The sequence below is a fragment of the Apis dorsata genome, unplaced genomic scaffold (genome assembly GCF_000469605.1).
Source record: "Apis dorsata unplaced genomic scaffold, Apis dorsata 1.3 scaffold_397, whole genome shotgun sequence".
NCBI lineage: Eukaryota > Metazoa > Arthropoda > Insecta > Hymenoptera > Apidae > Apis > Apis dorsata.
In genome coordinates this window covers 99,330-111,300 of record NW_006263656.1, presented here as the reverse complement: position 1 = coordinate 111,300, position 11,971 = coordinate 99,330, and the positions used below count along the sequence as shown (strand labels likewise).

General features: G+C 35.9%; 1 protein-coding gene across 1 annotated transcript in view; it reads right to left on the bottom strand.

Annotated features, from left to right (window-relative positions):
* Nucleotides 1-11,971, bottom strand: part of LOC102681294 (trichohyalin) — a 185,047-nt gene that overhangs the window by 106,277 nt on the left and 66,799 nt on the right. The window contains exon 3 of the mRNA XM_031512191.1: nucleotides 2,218-2,293. Within this exon, the coding sequence (XP_031368051.1) occupies nucleotides 2,218-2,293 (76 nt within the window). The remainder of the gene's footprint in view (nucleotides 1-2,217; nucleotides 2,294-11,971) is intronic.

Sequence of the window (11,971 nt, the reverse complement as noted above, 5' to 3'; positions counted from 1 at the left end):
CGAATGGAAAAAAAAAAAAAATGGAAAAAAAAGAGGGAGAAAAAAATAAAATAAAAAATAAAAAATAAAAAATAAAAAAATGAGAGAGGGGAAAAAAGAGACGAGAGAGAGAGAGAGAAACCACGGGGGACACAATGGCTGCCCTTTGTGTCGTGTAATGGGGATGGAGGCCCCCTTTCCTCCCCTGTATCGCCTGCTTGCCAAATATTTCCCCGTTGGATGACTCCTATTCGCTGGTATCCGTTTCAAGCGCGGTCTTTGAGGGAATTTTGTCTTTGAGCCGCGCGGCGGTCGGACTAAATTTTTTAACAGGTTGAAAAACTGCTTCTCGTTTTCTTTTTGCAAGGGAAGGGGGGAAGGGATAATAAAACGCGTCGATTGGTGCGCGGAATGGCGCGTGGTTTTGTTGTTGGTGGATGTGTTTCTCGTTGATCTATTTTCTAGTAGTTCGTTGTCGATGGAGAACAGCCTTGAAATTATTTTGAAAGGGATTTTACGTATTATTTTGAAGCTGTGAATGATAAGTAACGATTTCTAAACTTAAAAAAGTTTGGATCTATTTTATTATACGAATAAAAATTTTAGAATGTGAAACTTTTGATGCGATTGAACGAAGATTAATTCAAAAGTATCCATTAATGTAGCATTGAAACAATGTGGAAGTAATTTTGAAAATATTGAAATATAATTTTCGAATTGTAAGAAATGAAATTTAAATTAAACTTATAACTCGCAAGAGAAAAGATATATTGGAAAATTTTGCAAATACATTTCAAAATTTGTCCAATTCAATGATCAATAATCGATTTCACGCGTGACCAAATACGAAACTCGACAATTTGTTTCTCAGTATCGAGTAATATTTACTCTTTTATTAATTATGATTCGTAATTTTCAGAATAATAAAGCAAGGAGAAAGAAGAAAGTTATGCGGCAAATTATACTTTTACGTTATTGATAATCGAGAGAAGTGAAGTGAAAAATACCTGTTACCTGTCATCAAACGCACAATTAAGCGTGAATGAGTACTCTGCGCTTCGCGCGCAATTCTTAAACGCCAACAATTTCGAGTTCCGTTATGTTTTCACGTACATTCGACCATCCATCGAGGATTAATCTCGCCGATGATAATGCGGGCGACACACATTTTTCATCTTGGCTCAAGCCTAGCTGCGGGATTTCTTTCAAGGTCAGTGGGTTAATTCTCGAAAACGATCGATCATTGTAAAAATGCAGGAACGAAAATGGAGGAAGGAAGATTGATGATATTTTTTTTCTTTCTTTCTTTCTTTCTTTCGCGAATCACATGTTGTTCCTCGTACTATTTTTGATCAAACAGTGATCTTTTTTATCGAAAGAAATTCGAGAGAAATATATGAAAGCAATACGTGATCAATGTTCGTGAATTTTTAATGAAATATTGGAAATTTTTTTTGTTCTAATTAAATTAATCCTTGTTTACAAGGAGAAATGAAGGAGTTTCTCTTTAGGAATTCGATTGAATAACCGAATTCCTTTAATCTCTATTAGAAAATTAATGATTAAGTGAAATGTACATAAAAGGTATCTGCATACCATAAATATCTTGGCTTGGTTATTCAAGTTGATTAGATCGTAAAGAAAACTAAATGGACGATTACATTCTTCTCTCTTTTTTCCTCCTTTACTTCTCGTCGCAAAAACTTGCAATCGAATTTCAATTAAATTTTTCTCGAGAATTAGAAATCAAAAATATTTCGTTTGATCGATAAAAAGAACGAAATAAAATAAACCCAGCTTAATTGCAAGAGTCTTAATTGAATGAGGTACCAAGGGACGGATGAGCCTGTTTATTCACGGAGAGAATCGTGTCTAAGATTCGAGAGAAATGAGATAGGAGATGGATCGATCGTCGATAAAAGGAAAAAAGAAAAGCAAGACACGTGGAACGAGAGAAGCAGGGGGTGAAGGGAGTGGAATAGAGGCATTGTCACCCCTCCAGTGTGCAATTGTGACGAGCTGGCAATTCGATTCCGAAACAGGACTCAGGAGAGGGCATAAACCTCGCTCCACGATCGTTTGTCCTTTCTTTCTTCATTTCAACCCTGCTCCACCCCCGACACATCGACGATCGTCCTCCTGTCGCTATTTGTCTCGCTAACTTCCCCGCCTTTTTGTTCCAGGCCACCCTGATCCGCGCCACCCTTCTCCCTTAAAGATTCAATTTAATTCACTCACCATGAAGAGCTTTCAAATATGCCTTGCCGGCATTGATCAGCTGCCTGGCCCCCGGGTTGAACTTGTCCAGGATGTTCTGCAATCAGAAACGTAAACGTGTTGTTTATGATTCGTTGGTTGTTAATTAAATTTATTGGAGATCGTCTAAAATAATAAAAATTGAAATATTTTATCAGGAAGATACTTTTTTAAATATATTTTTTTAATAAGCGTGAATATAAGTTTAATTTAATTCAATGGATATTTTAAAAATATATCAATTCCTTTAGGATCGAATAAATAGTACGCTATGATTAATTATATTTTTAAATTGAATGAGAATTTTGGAAAAAGAAATTTTGTCTATGATTATACCAATCGAGAAGTAATATATATATATTTTTTAAGATTCTACTGAATTTAATAAATGCCATATTCAAAACCAATTTTTTAAAGACTTTAAAATAAAAAATTGCATATCAAAAATTTCACAGGTAGAGAGATAATAATTCACCGTGAAAAAATTCGATTAAAATTAATCCAATCAAAAATTGATGAATTATCCAACGAAATAAATATTGCACGCAAATTGTCACTTTTAATCCGGGATCGATCAATTTGTTTTCATCCAGATTTAACCGGATCTCCACCTTGATCGAAACTTTTAATTGGATAAAAATGACGAATGGATACGATGCAATAGAAAGAATTCAATTCGACGTGTTCGATTTCATCACGAGTTGTTCTTCGCGTGATATAAATAGCCGTCTACGCAATCGTAACTGCGTGTCTCTTTAAATTCACAATTATCAAACACGCGTCTTCATCGGACCTTGATCGATAACTGGCCATACCGGCCAATGTGTTAACAAGCATGAGCTAATCGGAATGTATGACGAATTAATTATTATCTCGAGCAAAGGACAGCCTTCACGATTGTGGAATGCGGTTTTCTTTTTAAATAAGAAATTCATACACCTATTCCCTCGCTGTTATTTATCTTGTAATTGAAAATTTTGAAATTTGATAACTAAATAATTATTATCAAAATTATGTTGTTGAGAATTAATTTTAATTTAAAAGTATCGATATTGAAGTAGTAAAATTTAAGATCTTGCTCAAGCAATTATATATCTATAATTGTTACGATAATTAATTAAACTTTTCGAAATTTTTCAGTCATATATTGATAATCAAATATTAAAAGCTTCAAAAAATGAAATAATAATTACATCATATAACAAATTCTATCAAAACTTATTATCAAATCTCAATCAAGATACTTTTGAGACAAACCCTATATAAAATCACAATTCTAATTCAAACTAAAACACAAATTTGCATCATCGAAAAACAACGATAAAAATTGATATTCAAGTATCCCTTTCTTACTGTCAATGCAATCGTTCATACCCAACACACTCGACTATCCAAATGTATCCAAATTTTTCTGAAACCCTACGTAAAAGTCATATTAAATATTTATCTTAAATAATAAATTTAATTCCATAAAATCACATATTCGTCTCGAAGATCATTCTCCTCTCCGAAACTGAAGCGGAAAAGTAAACCGAAACAATGTGAGCGGAAATTTGGCGGTCAGAATAAACAAGATTCCCTGGTGGTGGACGAATAACGAGAGGCGGTGGTTGCATTATCAGGCGTATACGTATACGAACGCCTCCGGCATTCCAGCTTTGAGGACAAGCGGTTCACCGTCTTCCTGCATCTATCTCTTCCTACGAGCCATCCCCCCTCCCTCTCTCTCTCTCTCTCTTGTAGAGCTTCCTTTCACTCAACCGTTCAAGGCGGCGCCTTTTACTCGCCTCGGCCTTTACGCTCTCCTATAGAGACCCGTGTCTATTGCGGTTGGAGGACGGCCAGAACTCGAGTGAGAACTCGAGTATTTTTTCGAAACGGGGAAATAGTCGAATTAAAAAAAAAAAAAGACGATAAATAGAACGAAATCATTGGCGTAACAACTGAGATCATCGATGATTTCGTGTAACGAATGTACACTGTTGCTTTTTTCTTTTATAATGGAAGAAATTGGCTCTGAGAGGAATGTTAATAATGGTATAGTCTGTGTAATGATCCGTGTATACCACGAGAAGAGGAATAATTCTGGGGAGAATGGATAGCTTCGTGGAATTTCGAGAGGAGAGATACGTCTCACGATTCATTTTCGAAAATTTGTTATTTTTTCTTTCATTGTTTTCTATCATTCTGTATCCGCAGAATTTTATAAAGCAGATTATTTATTTATCATCGTTCAGGAACGAGACTTGAAAGAGATTGGAAAAAGAAAGGGAATTGGAGAGTAAAGAGATGTCGTGTTTGGTTATCTGATTTCGATTGTGGATCTTGTATAAATGGAAGAGGCCAGTAAATGATGGAGCGCGAATGCGTGTTGAAGATAAACGGGGATTCAACAAATTTTCGTGTGGATATAATAAATATGAGCAAACTTTGAGGGAATTTTGTAAGTTTAACTTAATTGGAAAGATCGACGAAGATTGTTTCAAAATGATATTACGTAAGTGATATACCTATCGATATAAATAATACTTTTGAAAAGTGCTTTATTTACTTAAACCAGGCCAATAGATCAGATAATTAATTATCGTTGACAAATTGAATTTTTAACGCAATTGATCCACAAAGATGATAGAGCTATGCTTTTCAAATCCTTGAAAAATCCTTTTATAAGGATTAAAAATTAAAAAACAAAGAGAAAAATTCGATGTATCTAAAAACTCGAACTGAAGAAAATGATACTAACTTCTTATCACGAGCCGAAGAAACTACTTAAAATCAAATCTCGAAGCTAAAGGAGAGTTTCGGGCAGAGTCAGAAGAACAACACAAATGTGTCTCGCTCGTGAGCTGGATAATGGCTCATAGCGGATATCCTCAGGCGGAATAACGATTCTCGTTGTTCAGGGGGAGGGGCGGGAAATGTCTTTGGTTATCACCATTACGTAATTTGGTTGGAAACGTGGCAACACAAGCGGAGGAACGGTCAAAGGGCCAAGTATCCTCCCACAGCGAGTCCCAGTGGTGCGTTGACTCGAATTCGAAATACCTGGTCCGGAGATGATCATGCACGCTACTGCATTAGAACACCGCAATCCGTGGAGAATTCTTCTTCTTGGATAACAATTAAACGAAATAATAAGAATAGTGACAATAGAATAGTAAATATTAAGTGAAGATTTTACATTACTTTGTAAATTATGCATTGCCCTTTGTATTTCAAAAGTCGAAGAAAATTGTTACAATTTTGATCGCGTTATTTGTTAAATTAATAAAACGAGAAGAAAGAATTAATTTTTTTTTGAATTATTTACTATATGCCACTTAAACTTTCCACTTCATCTTCATTTACATGCTGTTCATCTTTGGGAAATTAAGAGTCAATTTTCAATGAAATTTCACAGACATTGTGGCTCAATCTGTCCACAGGAAGGAGCGCAACAGGCGAATCGCACAGTTTGGATAAATTGAGCGTTAAAATTTCGTTCCCACATGTGAGCGCTTTAATTCGTGCGATTTCGATTCGAGAGTGTCGCGGTAGACAATCGTTTCGCAGTGACCTGCAGTGACTACGGACACGAAACGAGGCGGTGCGCTGTCAGCTTGGAACGTGGACGAGGTGAACGAACGATGGAAATTCAAGTTGGCCTTCCGCTATTCGAGAAACGACTTGTTTGCTCGACGATATTGCGCCCCATTAGGCAGCATTCCGTGGACGACGCATGTCATCTCGCGGACTGTCCCCGTCTCGACGATTTTTCGGGGTTACATATTGTCTCCTCGCCCTCTCCATTTCTGAATTTAATAAACGGAGGGTGTCGTTTGCTGAGTCTCGCACGAGAGACTATTGATGGTCGCTTATAAATCCGTGTCGAGTATCGGGTATTTTTATTCTCTGCCCTCCTCCGTGGAATTCGAATATTATGCGGAAGGAATAGTTGGCTATTTTTTATTGGTGAAATTTGTATAGAATTTTACATAGCTCCGTACACGATTAACTCGTAATAAAGAGGAACGTGGGTTTATTTATAGATACTTATTCAAATATGTTTTTTTTTTTTTTCGAAAGGAACGACGTAGGCTCGCGAAATATTTATAGAAATTGATCTCTCATTTGGATATTAACGTATCATTCGTAGAATATAATTTTTGAATGGTCGATTCTTCAAAGGCCAAAACATAAATCGATTTATTAAGTTTATAATTTAAGGATGGATAAAAATTCAAATTTATCCCACAAATATATTCAGATGATATAAATTTATTATTTATAATTTTATATAGCTTCTTATTAATTATAAAAAATTCCTATTCGAAATTCTTTCGATCGATGTAGCCAAATTATCCTATTTACGTATTTGTTGCCTTCGAGAACTCGCATAGAAACGTTTCGATGCAGTTGGAAAGAGATTTAAAGGCAAATGCCTCGTTCACGCTGGATTGGAGCAAACGAATACGTTTTAATGGAATTATTGGACGATCTAATGGAATCACCAGGGTTCCAGAGTAACGTAACCCGGTGAATCGGCGATCGCCACGCGAATTCGAGCCGCGATTCCTTTCAGAGAACCGGTTTCCCTCGGAAACCGCATCATCCTTGACCTCGACGCCCGTTTTAAAGAAAAATATCCTCCGAGTACCGTACGCCAGCACCTTAACTACCGTGATACGTGGTTTCGCAATATTAATTTATAGCGCTGTTTTTCCTCGCCGTGTCGTTAACGCGAAAACAATATATTTTTTTCTATGCTTATTTACGACGTTATAGAAATTAAAGGTTAGACGCTGTTTGCGAGGAAGACTCGAGGATGGGAGAAGAAGTTGTAAATTTTTGGAGAAATTTAATAAAACGGTTTGAACAGCGTTTCTCTGGTAATAATTTCTCGAATGGGATAAATTAACGTAACAGTAACGAAACAGTAAGTAATAATATCGAAGGATGAATAAGATATTTAACTTGGTTTTTTTAAAAATATGATATTCATGTTCCTTCGATATACTTGTCGATGCAGTATAAAGACACTTCTAATGGAATATATTTCGAATAATATATTTTCATATTCTTCACAACCGTTTGAAAAATTTGTATTATCAAAGAAAGTCCAAAAATATTCAAGGAAGATGCGTGAAATATTTGCATACAGCGCCCTTTATGTTATTCCACCCTTATACTTTAATTTCTCAGATTTTAAAGCACGTGGAAATATATATATATATATTTTTTTTTTTCGCCCCATATACCAAGCGAACTATCATTTTATACGCGTGAACTTATTTTATGCCATATTACATCGCGTTCTACCTGTAATAAACGGTAGAGAGTAGTAATGGCGCAATATCTCACCGGCTAGTCGGAACGTCGAGTTATTTTTCTGCGGGGGGAAAACATTAGACAAAAATTTTGATATAATAAACGAAGCAACATATTGCGCCGTGGCACGTGTGCAACGCGTGGAAATATTTTCATTCAACAAATGGTTCCATGCCCATTGTGCATCGTCGAAACGAATTACAGTCATAACTTCTTCGAGTAGAATTTTTCACATAATTTATTATAAAACGTAATTTAAAGAAATTAGTTGTAAAATCCAAAATACAACGAAACGAAATAAAAATTGTTTAGTTTCAATTTGGAATTTGAATGGAACTATTTGTTATAAATTGTTGTCTAAATTTTACTCCAAACGGTTTTGAAAATATATGAGATAATCAATGAACAAACTTGCTACTTGATCTTATCGTTTATTTTTGATGATCCTTTTGCAATTAGACTCGTCTTCTAAATAAAATTTATCGTTTAATCGAAACGCTATTGGAATTATTATTTCGTCAAAAAAAAAAAATAATTGGAATAAGATCTGCGTGCAAAAGAGGTGAAAAAAAAATATATATAGCGGGAAGATTTATTGAGTTTCGATCAAAGTTGTCATTGGAACGTCGAAACCGAAGATGGATCGTGGTGAAACAACGGAAAAATAGAGTGGAACAGTATACTTCGATTTCAAGCAATACCGTTACAAGTACGACTGTTATACACCGTAGCCACAATGGTTACCATTGAAAACGTTTTGTTCGCGATAAAAATGCCTTTCCACTTCCCGCTATTCCTTTTGTCCTTCGCCTCTTTCGATCCGCGGTAAACAGATCACGTATAATCGCGTAGAAATTTCAGCCTTCGCGAACATATAAGGGAAACGTTTCCTATAAAAATGTATTTATGCCTTACGTGCACACATATATACATATACAGTAAGAGACAAACGTTCTCGCTTACCATCTTAAAATGGAATTCGTTTAGAAATTCTATTTTATAACAAATAAAAATTTTCGAGCAATTACGAATGAGAACCACTGACATAAACCATTATGATAATATAAAGTAAGATATATAAAGTATTCGTATTACGTATTAAAATGATTTTCTTTGCGTTTCGATGATACATTATTATCAGAGGTAAGGTGTTGTAAGGAAAAAAAAAAAAAAAAAAGATTTTCATCTCACACTGTACCACATACTGTACTTCCACAGAGAAATCCATCTATCGACGCCATTAAAATACATCGAGGCTGGATAAAGAGGACACGTTCGAAGATAGATGAAGGGAATTCATTAAATATTCCATTCCAGGACTGTAGGAAATACACTTTGTGTATCTTGTTCACCGGTATAACATTTTATAACATTTATCTTGGATGGTGAAATAACACGTTACGCCTCATGAATATTTTAATATTGAAATCATCCTTCTGTCCGAGGTATTCGTTATCCTTGATCAACGTGGCGATTTTGTATACCTTTGGAGGATTTCTGCGGCTATCGATGATTGGAAATAGTTAACTCGATCATTTGCATAGAATTACCATATAAGTGGCGTCCTACGTGACAGTGGCAAGTAATTATTCGATTAAACTGATTTGCGGTCATCGTGATGCGCCGATGATCGACAGTCCCATGATTTATCCATGCTCCATATTGTTTTTACACATCTTCCAAATAAAAACGCGCTTATCTTGATAACAAGTGATAATAAATAGTATCATTACAATTAATAAAACTAGCAAGATCTAAAAATCTAATTACTTTTTCAAAAAAATGTGTCTCGATCCAAACTTGCGCATTAATTATCAATAATTATAAATTATTGATTGATTAGTTAATTTATAAATCATCAATAAAGCATCTAATATATAAAATACACCTCTGTCTCTCTTATATTCTCTCTTGTGAAGATCCCACGGCTGTTCAAGGATGACAGGAAGGGCGCAGGACGCGAAACAAGGTCAGTGGCGGGCGCAGCGAGGTTAAATTTAACCCGGTACCGATTCCGTTATAGTCCACATAACTGGGCAGGCTGGGTAACAGGCTAAGAAAATGGAAGCAACGCGAGCAACAAGAAGAATTTCTCTTATTGGCAACCAGTTGGTCTCGGCGGGAATGAAAAGGGGAGAAAGGAGGAAGGGGTCGAAGGTTGGACGAGGACAGGGAGAATCGGTGGAGAAGGAGAATGAGACGTTGGTAGGCGAGAGAGAAAACGAAGGAGAGCCGGGCTTGAAAGGTGGAGATGAAGAAGAAGCCAATGAATGTCGACTAACGGTACGCGGTGCATGGATTTCGATGTGCAACGATGTATCGGCGCGCGCGCTCTTGTAAATGCCATTCGACACGTGTAAATGTATATCCAGGGACGGGGCAACGACACCCGAAACCCGGCCTTACTTTTCAATTGATTTCAATTTTTCACGGACCCGATACCGTTATCGTTACGAACTCCCATTGCGAATTTTAATACCTTTTCAAAGTGTTATCCAACCAGAATTCGAGTTTTTTTATTTCTAATTCCAAGTTTGAAGTTTAAATGATATATTTTATTTTTCTCACGAGAAGAGGAGAATTTAGAAATTTTGTAATTAGATGAAATATCATGTTTATTAAATAACTATTTTTATAACTGTTAAAATATTCCCTTCCAGATAGCAAAAAATATATAAAAAGAAGATTTATCGTATTCGTGTTCGCTATATGCGCGGTCGCAATTTAAAGGACGATTATTTAAAAGTAATAAATTGAGCTGAACGATTATAAACTGAGATTACAAATTGTGCGTGCAATTTTTTTCCGCGGACGTATATGTATTTTATATGTAATTTATATGTACAGATAAGAATGAAATTCTACCCGAAACATGAGACAATTTTGTATCATAATTCAGTCAATTGATCAAATTTAAAAAAATATTTGTATTACTTAAATTTATCAATAATCGCTTACGATCTATAAAATTTAATAGCATTTTATACGAAAATTCCCTGTTTCTAGATAGAACAACAATTTACTTGGCGCGCGTTTCGACGACCATTCGATGATTTCACGATATTAAAATGATGCTTTCACGGTTGCAATAGCGACCATTCCCATTCCGCGAGCGAAACAAAATTTTAATGCAACTATCATAAACGATGTATGTTAAACAGCGATTTAAGTTTCGAATGAAATTTTCAACGTTCCAGCGGAGAAAGTCCAGTGGGGAAATTTCTGGGGATGCGAATGATGTATCGTGTAAAATCGTATATAAAAAGAAAAAAAAAAGAATACGCGTACAAATTTAATCGCATAACATAAACTTCGGATGTATATTTTTTTTCCCCTCCCCGCCCTCGTTCAAATTCCACCCTTTTCCTTTTTGCAACTTTTCAGCTTCAAAGGGAGCAAAATATCGTTAAACCGAGCCTGAGCACACGAATCGCTGATACATCCGCCCATCTTCCTCCAACCGTCGCTCCCTCGCTCTCTCCATCCGACTCCAGCTCTTCGATTCTCTGTTTGTCTATCCGTGAATTCATCCTGACTATCTGGGAACGCCATCGACTGATCTGAATTTCAGATTTCCCGTCCTCTCTCTCTCTCTCTCTTTCTCTCTCTCTCTCTTTGTCTTTCTCTCTTTCTCTTTAGTAAGTAATGCTCGGGCTCGAAACGTATGATCTGTCAGCACGACAGTTGTAACGAATGTAATTTTTGGCGTTTGTTCGGTTCCACGAATATAATGGCGATGATAGATGAACAGAGACTTTCTGACTTCTCGATAAATCGGGAATTAGTTACATACGTCGTGTTCGAGGCGACTTTTTCGATTAATTTTGACGGATCGGGATCGTGGATTTGATTTTTTCCTTGACGTCGTTATTGAATTGATTCATTCGTGCATTTTTCTGTTACAAAAATATTTTTATAATATTTCTGACGAGTTTATTTAAAAGTGGTCTTCCTATTATTATTATCTGGAGGAACGATTTAAAATCATTCTAATACAAGAAAGGCATTGAATAAGTTTCATTTTCGATCTTCTATTGGAAAAGTATATATAATCAAAAACATATTAGTGCTTGAACAAACCAACGATCAATTTGTAGAAATAAAAATCGAATATAGACGAGGGTGAAAATGCGTCGAAGCGAATGAATTTCAATTACTGTTCTGAAGCAAAGGAGGAGAAATCTGTTTAACGTGTTGATCCACGATGCCCGATTTCTCGGTGTAAATTCATTCTTGCTTGCAACGAGTGAGTGCAACGAGAGGGATTCAGCCAGATACAGGTCGTAATCGCAAACGAGGCTGAAACGTTGGCGAAATAGATTTGCCCACGGCTAGAACGACGGTTGTAGACGTCTAAGGAAAGCTGTTGGATTATTTTCATAATTTTACGTGTTCTCGCGTTCACACGTCAATTATCCAGCTTTCCTTT